General features: G+C 36.0%; 1 protein-coding gene across 1 annotated transcript in view; it reads left to right on the forward strand.

Moving 5' to 3' along the window:
• SPAG16 (sperm associated antigen 16) overlaps nucleotides 1-16,852 on the forward strand; it is a 1,194,746-nt gene that overhangs the window by 195,940 nt on the left and 981,954 nt on the right. The window contains exon 10 of the mRNA XM_062201827.1: nucleotides 1,050-1,177. Coding sequence (XP_062057811.1) covers nucleotides 1,050-1,177 — 128 coding nt within the window. The remainder of the gene's footprint in view (nucleotides 1-1,049; nucleotides 1,178-16,852) is intronic.

Here is a 16,852-nt window from a genome sequence, read left to right on the forward strand (position 1 = left end):
TTGCTCATTGAGTGACAAGAGAGGCCTCTGCTTTTCCCCCCCAATGTCTCGGGTTTCTGCTGTCTTTGTCTTACCTCCCTCCCGTTCCCGCGCTGGCAAGATTCTGCAGCTCCTCTCCCGTGGTTGAGTTTCCACGTGGTGGGCTCCCTGTAGGTCCTCTGTGTCACATCCACTAAATCCGGAAGCATTTCCTCTGCAGTTTTTTTCTTGAGTCTTTTCCTGAGGCTGCAGTAATTCCACTTTTATGAAACTTTATTTTCCCAAACTACGGCGCACGTCCTCACTATCCGCCATCTTGGCTCCACCCCTCCGCTCTTTTTTTTTTTTTTAATTTTTGACAGGCAGTGAGGACAGTGAGAGAGAGAGACAGAGAGAAAGGTCTTCCTTTTCCCGTTGGTTCACCCTCCAATGGCCGCCGCGGTAGCACGCTGTGGCCGGCGCACCGTGCTGATCCGATGGCAGGAGCCAGGTGCTTCTCCTGGTCTCCCATGGGGTGCAGGGCCCAAGTACTTGGGCCATCCTCCATTGCACTCCCTGGCCACAGCAGAGAGCTGGCCTGGAAGAGGGGCAACCGGGACAGGATCGGTGCCCCGTCAGGACTAGAACCCGGTGTGCCGGCGCCACAAGGCGGAGGATTAGCGTATTGAGCCACGGCGTCGGCCAGTGTATAAGAATTATTATAGGCTTTACTGATAGTACTGTTGGGGTGGAAAGTGTATTGAAAAAGGACAATTGACCAATAATACAAAAATGATATTATTATACTTCATTGGAATTCATAAATGGAGTGTTTTCAATTAATTTTTGATGTGTATTATGCAACTTAGAATTAAAATTGATTGTAGAAAAAAGATATGCACATTATTTAGAATTTTTCCATTTCAAATAATTTTTCCAAATGAAAATAGGAAATGAGGGATTTAAGGTAAGCCCTGGGAAAAACTAATAATAATATTTATATTGCAACTTAATGTAAATGAAGGAGAGTATCTGCAGGTACAATGATTTGGATATTTAACACAGAGCCCTTGCTTTATTTTATTCTCCAGGATTCAGAATTTCCCATTGATATACAAGCAGAACCAAACCTGAATTTATATAAAGAAAATCTCTGTCCAGCAAAATTTAACTACAAGCTGAATAACATTTTTAGACTTCATGAACTTCCAGTGAGCCGGTAGGATTTTTGATGTTTTATTAATGCCTTTGGGATTTCATTGTCATGTCTAAATTGTGATGTTCTTATAGACAGTCATGGTTGAAGTAGTTTGCTCTTAGCCTGTTAGCAAATAACTACTTAGGTCAATGAAAGAATCCGTTTATAGCTGCTGCTTAAAATTAATTGGTTTAGGCACTTGGTGGCAGTACAGACTAATGCACTATTGTGTGTGTTTTATGGAAGAGATTGGAGTTGTGGCCTGAAATATTGCACAAATCATTTATAGAGAGGTTTCCAGGATTATTTTAAAACTAGCATCTCATTTTCTATGCATTTCATTTGTTTATTTTACTTACCAACTTTACCAATGTACATTTTTTCATTAACCAGTTCTTTCCATTAGTTTGTTTTCTATAACCATAATTTCATGTACAATAATGACATTTGTTTAAAGAAAAAACTTGTTGTTATTTGGCATTTATTAGAATACATTATTTTATGAGTATACATATCTATGTTAATGGAAAATTTATTAAACAATCATAAAATTTATATTATATTAATTAAAACATGAGAAACATTTCTTTAGGGAATATGTACATGTAAATACTGTAACTCATTACAGTTTTGGTAAATGATCAGCATTTGTTGATAATCATTAATATATCATTTTAATTATAATTTAGGTAAGTAATTTTTCTTACATCAGGTAATATACAATTCTATGTAATTGTCAAGAAGTCTATAATGCACACAAAAATATGTAGCAAACATTCTAAAATTGCTCATAATGTTATTCTATTACTGATATTGTGTGGTAATAATATTATACAAATTTCTCAGAATATATATTAACCACAAAAATTTACATATATTTTACTTGTAGTGACTATTTTTTAAATGTGTAGGAGATTGTTGGCTCTTGATGAATATATTTTTTTGTTTATTATACTTCTAAATCAAATTTGTTTGATTATTTCTGGTAGCAAGAATATTGCCTATGGCATATTACTTAAGAACATAGCAGATATTATCTTATCTGTTAGGACCAAGATCAGTAAGTTAATGAATTGAAAAAACCTGTCAAGGAACATTAAAAATGATTTCAAATAAGTACAAGTACTTTCGTATTCCAATATTTTAATGTAGAACTATAACTTTGAGTGTCTGTGAAATTCTATACCATATTTCTTGCATAAGCTATGCCAATAATGCATCATCTATATTTTTTATTTTTGATTGCTTTAATCAGAAGTAAGAACTTTGGACATATGGAACATGATCCCCCTAACTTTTATGACATTAATTTCACTTTCATTGACAGCAATTATGTTTCTCATACTTAAATTTAACCATCTTAGTTTTTATTTATATTACAAAAGCAAACACAGATGATTTATTAAGATGTTCAGGAAAAAATTCCTCTGACTTTGTTATTTGTGGGCTGTGGCTTGTGGGAGTAATCTGTGCTAACCTACTTGGGCATGATTGGAGAGCTGTGGTGTTTTCCAAAGAAATGGGAAGTATTGGTCAATTCCAACAATTAAGTGGAGGTCAAAGGAAATGCTTCTGTAAAGTTAACAATGTGGAGAAGAGAAAGAATGAAGCCATTGTCTCTTGGACAAAGGCAAAATCTGGATTTTAGCTTAATTTATTTCCAGCCTTTGGAATGACAGCTGCCCTGATAACTACTACTGCAACCCAAGGAATAATTTCTCTGTCATATTCCATACTAGTTAGCTCATTAAGAGAAAAGAGTCTAGTGTTATGAGTTAAGCATTAGAAAAATGAAATATAATAATCGATTCCAAAATAATAATCACCAATCTTTCAGTGCAACATGCCTCAAAAGAAGGTTAAGTTGTGACTTTGGGACAATTCATTTACCTGGACTTTTTTTTGCCTGTCTACTTCATTTCCAATTTGTCTCCTTATACCACTGTTTCATCTTTTCCATGTGTTTGTATCTCTCCCACCTATTTTATTCTACTACTTTTTTCTCTGTGTTCTCATTCTCTACTGCCAATCTGTAAGTAGGAATAATATCAAACTCAATAAAATTCTAAATGTCTCAAAATTTTCATATACTCTTTTTATTTTTAAAATCAGATTCCTCACATATGTACATACACACATAGAATCTTCATACTTAATATATTGTAATAAAATGTTTATTGACTCAATGATAAGCTTTTTTAAGGAAAGAAAAATGTTTTCATTAAGTAACCATGCATATTTATTTATTTTTGCTTGATTGTCAGCTATCATCACTGGAAAGCAAGTTATTAAGCCATGGTGCATAGTTTCCTTACTTCATAAATATTGGTGTAGGCTTTTGGCATAGCTGATAAGATACCACTTAAATACCCACATCCCATGTCAGAGTGCCTGGGTTTAAATCCTGACTCTGAAGCTCTGCTTCCAATTCAAACTTCCTGCTAATGTGTATTCTTAGAGGCAGCAGTTGATGGCTCAAGTAGTTGGGTCCTTGCCACCATGTTGGGAGACCCAGATTAATTCTAGGCACTTACCTAGTCTGGCCCTGGCTGATGCAAGCATTTGGGAAGTGAATCAACTGATAGATCTGTTTCTCTCTCTTTCTTGCTCAGATAACACTAACAGTAGTGACAATGATAATGAAAATAATATCATCTGTAATAGTGATAATAGTGTTTTACTAAGTATCTCTAAGTGCCAGTATTCACCTGCTTTATGCACCCTTTGACCTTCAGATGTAAGGCAGTTATTATGCATCTCTTTCCCCTTTCTCTCTCTCTCTCTCTCTCTCTCTCTCTCTCTCTCATACACACACACACACACACACATACACCCACTCTTACATGACTCAAATACTTTGGGAATGATAAAGAATTTGTATCAGATTGGGTTAACTGAAGGCAAACCATAAAATACTGAATAAATCACACATTATTTTAAAGGGAAATGGCTGAGGGAATAATCTATTTTTACACTTGGGAATACAGTTTTATCAGTAATATGCAATTCTATGACCTATGATTTAGGCCCAAATCCCCTTTCTTTTTCCTCTGATAAGCAAGCCCTAGGATAATTACTTTAAACTTAATTAGTAAAATAATTAATTAGGTTATATTAAATGTAGAATTAACTAATTATATGTTCTTTCTCTGAAAATAACAGATTTATCAAAATATAATTTTACTGTGTTTTTCTAACAAGGTCATAGTAAAATAAATGAGTATTTAAATCCAGATAATTTTAAAAATTCTTAATGTCTTACTAATTTGCATTTTTATGGAGTGCAATTTCATAGGTCAAAGAACCAGAAGGATTTTAAATTAGATTATAGAGTTTTTAAGCTCTGATTTAGGTGAATGTCTTTCTGCTACCCTTACAGGATGGTTCTCACTAGCCTAGGAACTGTCCTTCAGTTACTCCCATAGATTAAAAAGCAAAATTTCCTTTCTTTTCTAGAGAACTCCCCCACGAACCCGTTTCTACTTCCTGATACTCTGCCTATTTTCACTAAAGCAGTTTGCAAAGTGCTGCCTGAAGTGACAGCCTCCACCTGCTCTTAATGTCCTCTCCTGGAGAGGTTGCCTACCTTTCCCCTCCTCTGAGACTATTGTCAGCGTCAGTCAGCTCGTCCCCTGTCCACCACAGCTGGTTATCTCCCTGTTCTCCTTTTCTTCATGGCATAAGCTGCACACAATGCAACCAACTACTTCTGCTTTTCCCCTCCTCACTGCAGTTTTTCCTTCAATCCTGGCTTTCTTGCTGACTCCCAGGCTCCATCCCTCATGTCATCTTTACTGAGCTTCTCCTTCCTCTGCCAAAGTTCTGATTGGCACGTTGCCCCTAGACTCAGCCTCCCAGATTCCCCTTTGCACCATCTTCCTTTTCTCAGGTGGCCCCTTCCCTTCTCAGGTTTTGAATACTCTTTATATCATGATAGCTCCACCCCTGAGCTTGAACATCCAACAGACTTTTCAAAATTATCACATTCAAAAAGGGCTTTCATGTTTCCCTATGGAAATATGGCCATATCTTCAACTTATCCATTTTGGAAAAGTGCCAGACTGTGTATTGAGCCAAGCTAGAAACCTCAGAATGACTTTGATTCTTCATCCTCTCATCCAGCAATCTCACCATTAAATTTATCAGAAAATCTGATTGGTCCCTCTTCCAGGGTACACTCAAATTTGTTTTACTTCTCTTAATCTGTATTTTTATATTATTTCACATTTCATAAGCCTATTAATTTACTCTACCTTACCCTACAATGATTCACTTTCTTCACAGTAGCCCAATAGTTGTTTTTAAAAAGGAAGCAACAGAGTGAAAATATATACAGAATGAGAAAAAATATTTGAAAACTATACATCTGACCAGAGGTTAATATCTCTGCTAAATAAAGAATGTAAACAACTCAACAGCAAAAAACCCCAAATAATCCAATTTTGAATATGGACTGTAAGTCTAAACAGACATTTCTGAAGGGAAGACATAAAAAAGACCAACAGGTCCATGAAAAAAATGCTCAATGCCACTGATCTTCAGGAAAATGTGAATAAAACCTACAGTGAGGTAATATTTCACTCATGAAATTGGCTACTAGCAAAATACAAAAATAACAAGTATTGCTGTGAATGTATGGTAGGTACCCTTGCACACTGATGATGGGACTGTGAAGTAGGACAGCCATGTACAAATCAGTAGGAACATGACTCAGAAAATTAAAATACAGCTACAATTTGATCCAACAATTTCACTACTGCGTATATTTATTTTTTAAATAGATATAGGTTTTTTTTAAGATTTACTTATTTATTTGAAAGGAAGTGTTACAGAGAGAGAGAGAGAGGTCTTCCATCCACTGGTCCACTCCCCAAATGGCCGTAACAGCCTGAGCTGGGTGAATCTGAAGCCAGGAGCCAGGAGCTTCTTCTGGGTCTCCCACATGGATGCAGGGGCCCAAGCACTTAGCCATCTTCTGCTGCTTTCCCAATTAGCAATTAGCAATTAGCAATTAGCAGAGGGATGGATCAGAAGTGAAGCTGCTGGGACTTGAACTGGGATGCCGGCAATGCAGGCAGCTGCTTCACCTATTATGCCATGGGGCTGGCCCCTACTGGCTCTATTTACAAGGGAAATGAAATGGCCTGTTGAAGAGACATCTGCATTCCCATGTTGATGGTAACACTGTTCACATTACCAACAACCAAACTTTCCATCCACTGATTAACAGATGAATGAAATGTGTTCAAAATACACAATGCAATACTATTCAGCCATAAAAAAGAATAAATTCTTTTCTTTTGCAACAACATGGATGGAACTGAAGGTCATTATAATAAGTGAAATAAACCAAGAGCAGAAAGATAAGTATTGCATGATCTAACTCACATGTAGAGTCTAAAAAATAAACGATGATCTCAGAATTTAAATGTATAATGGTGATTATCAGAGGCTGGTGAGGTAGTGGGGATGAGGAGATTCAGGAGGGTTGATTAATGAATACTAGGTTAGAGCTAATTAGAAATAAGAAGTTCTAGGGTTTTATTGCACATTAGGGTTATTGAAAATGTTCCCGGTTGCCCCTCTTCCAGGCCAGCTCTCTGCTATGGCCAGGGAGTGCAGTGGAGGATGGCCCAAGTGTTTGGGCTCTGCACCCCATGGGAGACCAGGATAAGCACCTGGCTCCTGCCATTGGAACAGCGCGGTGCGCCGGCCGCAGCGCGCTACCGCGGCGGCCATTAGAGGGTGAACCAACGGCAAAGGAAGACCTTTCTCTCTGTCTCTCTCTCACTGTCCACTCTGCATGTCAAAAAAAAAAATAAAAATAAAAAAAAAGAAGTTCTAGGGTTTTATTGCACATTAGGGTTATTGAAAATGTTAATGCACTGTTTATTTCTCTATGAAAAAACAAACAAACCAAAATAAAAGACAGGATTTGAGATGCTTTCATTATGAAGAAATGCTAACTGTTTGAAAACATAAATATATTTACTTTGAATATTTGATTAGGCATTATACAATATACATTATACAATATATATTTATATATACATTATAAAATACATATATTGTATATGTACAATATATATACATATATATACAATACATATATATGTATATGTACAATATATATGCAATATATACATATACAATATGTATATATACATATACAATATTTATACAATATATATGTATATATACATTATACAATACATATATTGTATATGTACAATATATATACGTATATATACAATACATATATATGTATATGTGCAATACACAATACATATATATGTATATGTACAATATATATACATATATATGTATATATATTGCACATATACAATATTTATACAATATATATATGTATATATACATTATACACACATATTGTATATATACAATATATATGTGTGTATATATACAATATATATATTGTATACATACATATACATATACACACATACATATACATATGTATACATATACATATGTATACGTACATATGTATACATATGTATACATACATATACATATATGTATGTATACATATATATATATATATACCCGAACATGACATTGTATGCCATAAATATGTACAATACTCATTTGTTAAAATGTTTTAATTTAAAAGTAAAGATCTAAGTCCAATCATAAAATTACCTGCTTTAAATTCAATAATTTCTTCCCTTTGTTTAAAATAAAATATGGGATGGGAGTTTGGCACAGTAGTTAAGATTGCACATGTGATTTCTGTAGCCCACATTGGGGTAGCTGTGTTCAAGTCCCAACTCCACTTTCTATTCCCATTTTCTTCTATTATGCACCTGGGGAAGAAGCCGGTGATGGCTTAAGTATTTATTTATGTCCTTGCTATTCACGTAGGAAATTCAGATTGAGTTCTGAATTCTTGTTCTCAACTACAGTCTGCCCAGGCCAGGCTGGTGCAGACATTTCAGAAGTAAACCAGCAGACAAAAGACCTTTCTCTTTCTATGTGTGTCTTTCTGTCTCTTTGTGCCTTTCAAATAAAATTAAAATAATAAAATTAAAGTAAAACCCAAACTTCTTCCAATGATCTACCAAGCTCTGCAAGATGAGGCACCTGTCTACTTCTTTGGTCACATGCCCCCCCTTGCCCAGTGCCCTCACCAGTCTTCTCCCTGTTCAGAAGCAGACCAACCATACTTACTTCTATTCCAAAGTCTTTAAACTAGCTCTTTCTTATACTTGTAATTTTACCTTATGTAATTTTTGCAAGTCTGGCTTATTCTGTGCTTCTTAGCTCACACATAATCTCCTCAGAGGTGGTAACTGAAAAAATGTAACTCATATTTTACTTTTACTCCTCTAATCATGAATTCAATTTCATCATTCTACTTTATTTTCTTCATAGAATTCAGTAGGCATATGGCATGATAAATTTTAAAATATTCTATGAAAAAAGAATATAGAATGTTGGCATTCCTCTAGTTTATGTGTGACAGGGACCTGTGGATGTTCATCATTCCCATTTCCACTGCTATGAATTTTTGGAAGATTTTATGTCATAGTCTGAAGCAGTGGGTTTGTTCATTTGAGTGATAATTAACAAAGGCAGTTTATATTACCATAGTCCTGACTCTTAAGACATGCAATTGGATTCTCTGCTCTCAGCTAGAACTAGAGGCTGGCATTGTGCTTTAATGGGTAAAGCTGCCTTCCGCACTGGCATCAACCCACATGAGCATTGATTTGTGTCCTGGCTGCTCCACTTCTGATCCAGCTCCCCACTAATTCCTGGGATAAGCAGTGGAGCATGGCACAAGTGTTTGGGCAAATGCCACCGTTTGAGAGACCCAGATGATGAATCTCCTCGCTCCTGTTTTCAGCCTGGCAATATGCTCGTTGCTGTGGCCATCTGCAGAGTGACCAGTGGATGGAAGATACTCTCTCTCTCTCTCTTTCTATCCCCTCTTTTTCTGTAATTTTTACTTTCAAAACAAATAAAAAGATCTTTTTTAGAAGAAAACCATACAATCAAAGATTCTGAAATCTGTGACCTACTTAACAGAAGTAAAATATATCTGTGAGTTATCTGTTGCCTGTAGAGCTCCCCAGCTTGTATCTGGCTTTAATTTCATAGACTAACATGCTATATTTTGTGACAATAGATTAGTTAGTCTATATAAGATGAAGGATTTAAAAAAAAACCAAAAGATTGAAGGAATTTTCACATTCATTCATTGCACAAAAATTTGAATATTCCTTATGTAGTATTCTGGACATTTAAATAGCTAGCAATAAATCTAAAGGAAATGTTATGGAGTTTGCATTTATTATACAAATAGTTGAACAATAATGAACACATATATGAAAGAATATGCTTCATGGCTATGAGTGCTATAGAGAAGCAAAGCAGGTCAGAGGGGAATGGAGTGTAGGGTGGCTTAAAGTTTAAACACAGTGGCCAGGGCTTTTCTAAGAAGTTGACATGATGCAAACCTGAAATATGTGAGAAAAGGAGACATGCTGAAATCTAGGAAGATTTTACACTCGGAGCAGCAAATGTGATGGCCTTGAGGTTGGAGCGTGTCCAAGGTGTTCCAGTATAAAGCAGAGTAAATGAGCTTGGAGAAGAGGAGACAATAAACTTAGAATTTGAGCACTAAAGGTTGTATGAATTAGGGTCATATAAGTCATAGTAAAGACTTTGAATTTTATCTGAGCAGAAGATTTACATGGTTTGACTTACATAAAGACAAGTTTCTCTGAATGTTGTATGAAAATGATACAGGAGTTAATTAAAAATACTGAGACTAGTTGGGAACTATTTCAATAATCCAAGATAGTTTTTTCCCAAAGAAATCTTTTATTTAATAAGTACAATTTTCTAAGTAGAACTTTAGAAATGTAGCGGTTCTTCCCACCATAACTGCGCTGCCACCCATATGCCCATCCCACCTTCTTCTCCCTCTCCCATCCCAGTCCCATTCTCCATTAAGATTAGTTTTCAATTAACTTTATACACAGAAGACCAACTCTATACTAAGTAAAGTTTTCAACAATTTGCATACACACATACACATACACAAAATATAAAAAAAAACTGTTTGAGAACAAGTTTTACAGTTAATTCTCTTTTTTTTTTCATTTATTAAACTTTTATTTAATGAATATAAATTTCCAAAGTACAGCTTATGGGTTACAATGGCTTCCCCCTCCCGTAACTTCCCTCCCACCTGCAACCCTCCCCTTTCCCGTTCCCTCTCCCCTTCCAATCACATCAAGATTCATTTTCAATTCTCTTTATATACAGAAGATCAGTTTAGTATATATTAGGTAACGATTTCAACAGTTTGTCCCCATATAGCAACACAAAGTGAAAAAAATACTGTTTGAGTACTAGTTATAGCATTAAATAACAGTGTACAGCACATTAAAGACAGAGATCCTACATAATATTTTTTAAATTAATTAATTTTCTATGCCATTTCCAATTTAACACCAGGTTGTTTTTTTTCATTTCCAATTATCTTTATATACAGAAGATCGATTCAGTATATAATTAGTAAAGATCTCATCAGTTTGTACCCACGCAGAAACACAAAGTGTAAAAATACTGTTTCAGTACTAGTTATAGCATCACTGCACATTAGACAACACATTAAGGCCAGATCCCACATGGGATGTAAGTACACAGTGACTCCTGTTGCTGACTTAACAATTTGACACTCCTGTTCATGGCGTCAGTAATCTCCCTAGGCTCTAGTCATGAGTTGCCAAGGCTATGGAAGCCTTTAGAGTTCGCTGACTTTGATCTTATGCCGATAGGGTCATAGTCAAAGTGGAAGTTCTCTCCTCCCTTCAGAGAAAGGTACCTCCTTCTTTGATGTCCCCGTTCTATCCACTGGGATCTCACTTGCAGAGATCTTTCATTTAGGTCTTCTTCTTTTTTTTTTCTTTTCCATGATATCTTGGCTTCCCATGCCTACAATACTCTCATGGGCTCTTCAGCCAGATCTGAATGCCTTAAGGGCTGATTCTGAGGCCAGAGTGTTGTTTAGGACATCTGCCATTCTATGAGTCTGCTGTGTATCCCATTTCCCATGTTGGATCCTTCTCTCCCTTTTGGATTCTATCAGTTAGTATTAGCAGACACTTGTCTTGTTTGTGTGATCCCGTTGATTCTTAGACCTATCAGAGCCATCAATTGTGAGCTGAAATTGATCACTTGGACTAGTGAGGTGGCATTGGTACATGCCACCTTGATGGAAGTCAGTCTGGAGATTCCTCAGAAACCTCAACATAACCCTACCATATAACCCAGCCATCCCACTCCTTGGAATTTACCCAAATGAAATTAAATTGGCAAACAAAAAAGCCATCTGCACATTAATTTTTATTGCAGCTCAATTCACAATAGCTAAGACCTGGAACCAACCCAAATGCCCATCAACAGTAGACTGGATAAAGAAATTATGGGACATGTACTCCATAGAATACTATACAGCAGTAAGAAACAATGAAACCCTGTCATTTGCAACAAGATGGAGGAATGTGGAAAACATCATGCTGAGTGAATTAAGCCAGTCCCAAAGAGACAAATATCATTTGTTTTCCCTGATCGGTGACAACTGAGCACCAAAGGGGAAACCTGTTGAAGTGAAATGGACACTATAAGAAGACACTATAAGGTGTTTAAATTTTAACTGAAAATTGATCCCTGTTAAATATAAAAGTGGAAAAAGAGAGGGAGGAGATGTACAATTTGGGACATGCTCAATCGGACTTGCCCCAAATGGTGGAGTTAATTCTCATATTACAACTCACTAAGGACAAGGGTCCTGTGTTGGAAGTAAGTGCACAGTGACTCCGGTTTTAATTTAACAATTAATACTCTTATGTATGATGTCAGTCACCACTTGAGGCTCTTTACATGAGCTTCCAATGATATGGAAGCCTTTTGAATCAACAATCTCCATCAGATTTAAACAAGGCCATAAGCAAAGTGGAAGTTCTCTCATCCCTTCAAAGAAAAGCACTTTCTTCTTTGATGACGACTTCTTTCCACTGGGGTCTCACTCACAGAGATCTGTCATGTAGGACATTTTTTTTTACCACAGTGTCTTGGCTTTCCATGCCTGAAATGTTCTCTTGGGATTTTCAGCCAGACCCAAATGCCTTAAGGGCTGATTCTGAGGTCAGAATACTGGTTAGAGCAACTATCATTCTATGAGTCTGCTGTGTGGACTGCTTCCCATGTTGGAAAATTTTGTCTTTTTAAATTTTATCTATTATTATTATTACCAGACTCTTGATCTTATTTATATGATCCCTTAACACTTTATCCTATCTATATAATCACTTTAACAGTTAATATGATCACTTTAATGCTTAAGATGGCATTTAAAAAAAAGATTTATTTATTTATTTGAAAGTCAGAGTTAAACAGAGAGAGAAGGAGAGGCAGAGAGATCTTTGATCCACAGATTCACTCACCAATTGGGCAATAGCCAGAGCTAAGTCTATCTGAAACCAGGAGCCAGGAGCTTTCTTCCAGGTTTCCCATGCAGGTGTAGGGCCCAAGGGCTTGGGCTATCTTCTACTCCTTTCCCAGGCCACAGCAGAGAGCTGGATTGGAAGTGGAGCAGCTGGGAATCAAACCGGTGAAGATGGCATTTTTACTACCCACCTTAATGGATTTGGGCTTCCATGGCAAGTTTTTAAACTGTACCCTTAGATGTAAGTCCATAGGATTGTATACAGAACTATATGGCTTTGTAGTTAAAAACTTCTTCCTCCCTCTTTTATTTTTTACTGAGCTCTATTTTCAATTGACTTTAAACACATATTATTAACTTTATGTTATGTAAAGAGTTCAACAAATTGTATAAAGAAGAGAAAAGAAAAAAAAACTGTTTCTTGACAGACAAGACAAGGGGTGTTCAAGTCATTGCTTCTCAAAGTGTTAATTTCCCGTTAGGTGCTCTATTGGTTATCACAGCAGGGAGAACATATGGTATTTGTCTCTTTGGGACTGACTTATTTCACTAAGTATGATGTTTTCCATATTCCTCCATTTTGTTGCAAATGACCAGATTTCATTTTTTACTGCTGTATAGTATTCCATAGAGTACATATACTATAATTTCTTTATCCAGTATTCTGTTGACAGGCATTTAGGTTGATTCCATGTCTTAGATATTGTGAACTGAGGTGCAATAAACATTTTGGTGCAGATAACTCTTTTATTTGCTGATTTCATTTCCCTTGTCTAAATTCCCAGATTTGGGATGGCCAGGTGGTATGGTAGGACTATTTTTAGATTTTTGAGGTATCTCCACAATGTATACCATAATTATTTTACCAGATTGCATTCCCATCAACAATGGATTAGGTACCTTTTTCCCCATATCGTCACATGCATTTGTTTGTTGATTTCTGTATGAAAGCCATTCTAACTGGGGTGAGATGAAACCTCATTATAGTTTTGATTTCCGTTTCCCTGAATGCTAGTGATCTTGAACATTTTTTCATGCGTCTGTTGGCCATTTGGATTTTCTCCTTTGAAAAATGTCTGTTTAAGTCCTTTTCCTATTTGTTAACTGGGTTGTTTGTTTTGTTGCTGTAGAGTCTTTTGATCTCTTAATAAATTCTGGTTATTAATCTTTTATCAGTTGCTTAGTTTGAGAGTAATTTCTCCCATTCTGTTGGTTGCCTCTTCACTTTGCTGAATGTTTCTTTTGTAGTATAGAAGCTTCTCAATTTGATATAGTCTCATTTGTGAATTTTGGCTTTTACTGCCTGTGCCTCTGGGACCTTTTCCAAGAACTCTTTACCTGTGCCAGTGCCTTGCAGGGTTTTCCAAATGTTCTCTAACAATTTGATGGTATCAGTCATAGATTTATGTCTTTAATCCATTTTTAATGGATTTTTGTGTAAGCGGTAAGGTAATGGTTCCACATGCTTCTGCATGTGGAAATCCAGTTTTCACAGCACCATTTGTTGAAGAGACTGTCCTTGCTCCAGGGATTGGTTTTAGCTCCTTGCTCCAATATAAATTGGTTGTAGATGCTTAGATTGATTTCTGGTTTCTATTCTGTTCCATTGGTCTGTCCATCTGTTTTTTACCAGTACAGGCTGTTTTGATTATAATTGCCTTGCACTGTGTCTTGAAATCTGGTATTGTGATGCCTCCTGCTTTGTTTTTGTTGTTCAAGATTTTTTAGCTTTTCAAGGTCTCCCATGTTATCATATAAATTTCAGCATCATTTTTTCTAGATATGAGAACAATGTCCTTGGTATTTTTATTGGTATTACATTGAATCTATAAATTTCTTTTGAAAGAATGGACATTTTGATAATATTGATTCTTCCAATCCATGAACATGGGAAATTTTTTTCATTTTTTGTATCATCTTCCATTTCTTTCTTTAATTCTTTGTAGTTCTCATAATAGAGGACTTTGACATCCTTGGCTAAATTTATTCCAAGGTATTTTTTTTAGCTATTGTAAATGGGATTGATCTTAGAAGTTCTATATCAGCCATGGCATTGTCTGTGTATACAAAGGCTTTTGATTTTTGTGTATTGATTTTATATCCTATTTTACTAAATTCTTCTATGAGTTCTAATAGTCTCTTGGTGGAGTCTTTTGGGTCACCTATACACAGAATCATGACATTTCCAAATAGGGATAGTTTGACTTCCTCTTTCCCAATTTGAATCCCTTTGATTTCTTTTTCTTGTCTAATGGCTCTGGCTAAAACTTCCAGGACTATATTGAATAGCAATGTTGAGAGTGGGCATCCTTGTCTGGTTCCAGATCTCAGTGGAAATGCTTCCAACTTTTCCCTTTCAATAGTATGCTGTCCATGGGTTCGTCATAAATTGTCTTAGTTGTATTGAGGAATCTTCCTTGTATATCAAATTTACTTAAAATTTTCATCATGAAAGAGTATTGTATTTTATCAAATGCTTTCTCTGCATCTATTGGTTTAGTCATATGTATTTTGTTCTTCAGTTTGTTAATGTGACGTATCAGATTGATTGATTTACCCATGTTGAACCATCCATGCACACTAAGGCTAAATCCCACTTATTCCGGGTGAATGATCATTCTGACGTGTTGTAGTATTTGATTGGTGAGAACTTTGTTGATGAACTGTGTTCATCAGAGAAATTGGTCTGTAGTTGTCTTTCTATGTTGCATCTTTTCCAGCTTTAGCAATTAAGAATGCTGGCTTCATAGAAAGAATTTGGGAGGATTCCCTCCCTTTCCTTTGTCTTGAATACTTGAGAAGTAGAGTTAGTTCTTCTTTAAATAACTGGACAGAATCAGCAATGAAGCCATCTGGTCTTGAGCTTTTCTTTTTTGGGGAGGGTTTTTATTACTGATTCAATTTCTGCCTTGATAATGGGTTTGTTTAGGTTTTCCGTATGTTCATGGGTCAATTTAGGTAGGTTTTATGTGTCCATGAATCTATCCATTTCTTCTAGGTTTTCCTATTTGTTGGTATACAGTTTTTTGTAGTATTTCTGATGATCCTTTCTATTTCTGTGTGTCTATGGTTACATTTCCTTCTTCATCTCTAATTTTATTGATTTGGGTCTTCTCTTTCTTTTCTTTTCTTTTCTTTTTTTTTGGTTAGCAGGGCCAATGCTGTGTCAATTTTGTTTATTTTTTCCAGTAACCAGCTATTCATTTTGCTGATCCTTTTTATTGTTTTTGTTTTAATTTAGTTGATTTCTACTCTAATTTTAATTATTCCTTTTCTCTTACTAATTTGAAGTTTGTTTTGCTGTTGTTTTTCTAGATCCTTGAGATGCATTGATAGCTCATTTCTTTGGTACCTTTACAATTTTCTGATGTAGGCACCAATTGTTATAAACTTTCCTCTTAATACTGTTTTTGCTGTGTCCTGTAAGTTTTGATATGTTATATTGTCATCTTCATTTGTTTCTAGAAAATTTTTTAATTTCTCTTTTGATGTCTTCTGTGACCCACTGTCCATTCAGGAGGATGTTGTTAAGTCCCCATGGTATGCATATGTTCTAGAAATTCCTGAGTTGCTGATTTCTAGTTTCATTGCATTGTGTCCAAGTTGATGCATGGTAGGATTTTAATTTTTTTGTATTTGCTGAGACTTGCCTATTGGCCTAGCATATGGTCAGACCTGGAGAAATTTCTGTGCACCTGTGAGAAAAATGTGTATTCTGTGTCTTTAGGGTGAAAGGCTCTGTAGATAAGTTAGGTCCATTTGGTCTATAGTGTTGATTAATTCTGTTGTTTCCTTGTGGATTTTCTGTCTGGTTGATCTGTCTGTTGCTGAAAGTGGGATATTGACGTCCACAATTCCTATTGTATTTGAGTCTATATCTCTCTTTACATCCATTAACATTTCTTTTAGGTGGCCAGTTGCCCTGATAGGTGCATATGCCTTTTTCTTTTAAGATGTATTTATTTTACTTGAAAGTCACAGTTACACAGAATGAGGAGGGGCAGAGAGAGAGAGAGAGAGAGAGAGAGAGAGAAATCTTCCATTCACTGGTTCACTCCCCCAATGGACCCAACAGCCGGAGCTGTGCCGATGAGAAGCCAGGAGCTTCTTCCGGTTCTCTCACATGGGTGCAGTGGCCCAATGACTTGGGCATTCCTCCACTGCTTTCCCATAGCAGTGAGCTGGATTGGAAGTGAGCAGCTGGGTCTCAAACC

Source organism: Lepus europaeus, chromosome 1, assembly GCF_033115175.1.
Source record: "Lepus europaeus isolate LE1 chromosome 1, mLepTim1.pri, whole genome shotgun sequence".
NCBI lineage: Eukaryota > Metazoa > Chordata > Mammalia > Lagomorpha > Leporidae > Lepus > Lepus europaeus.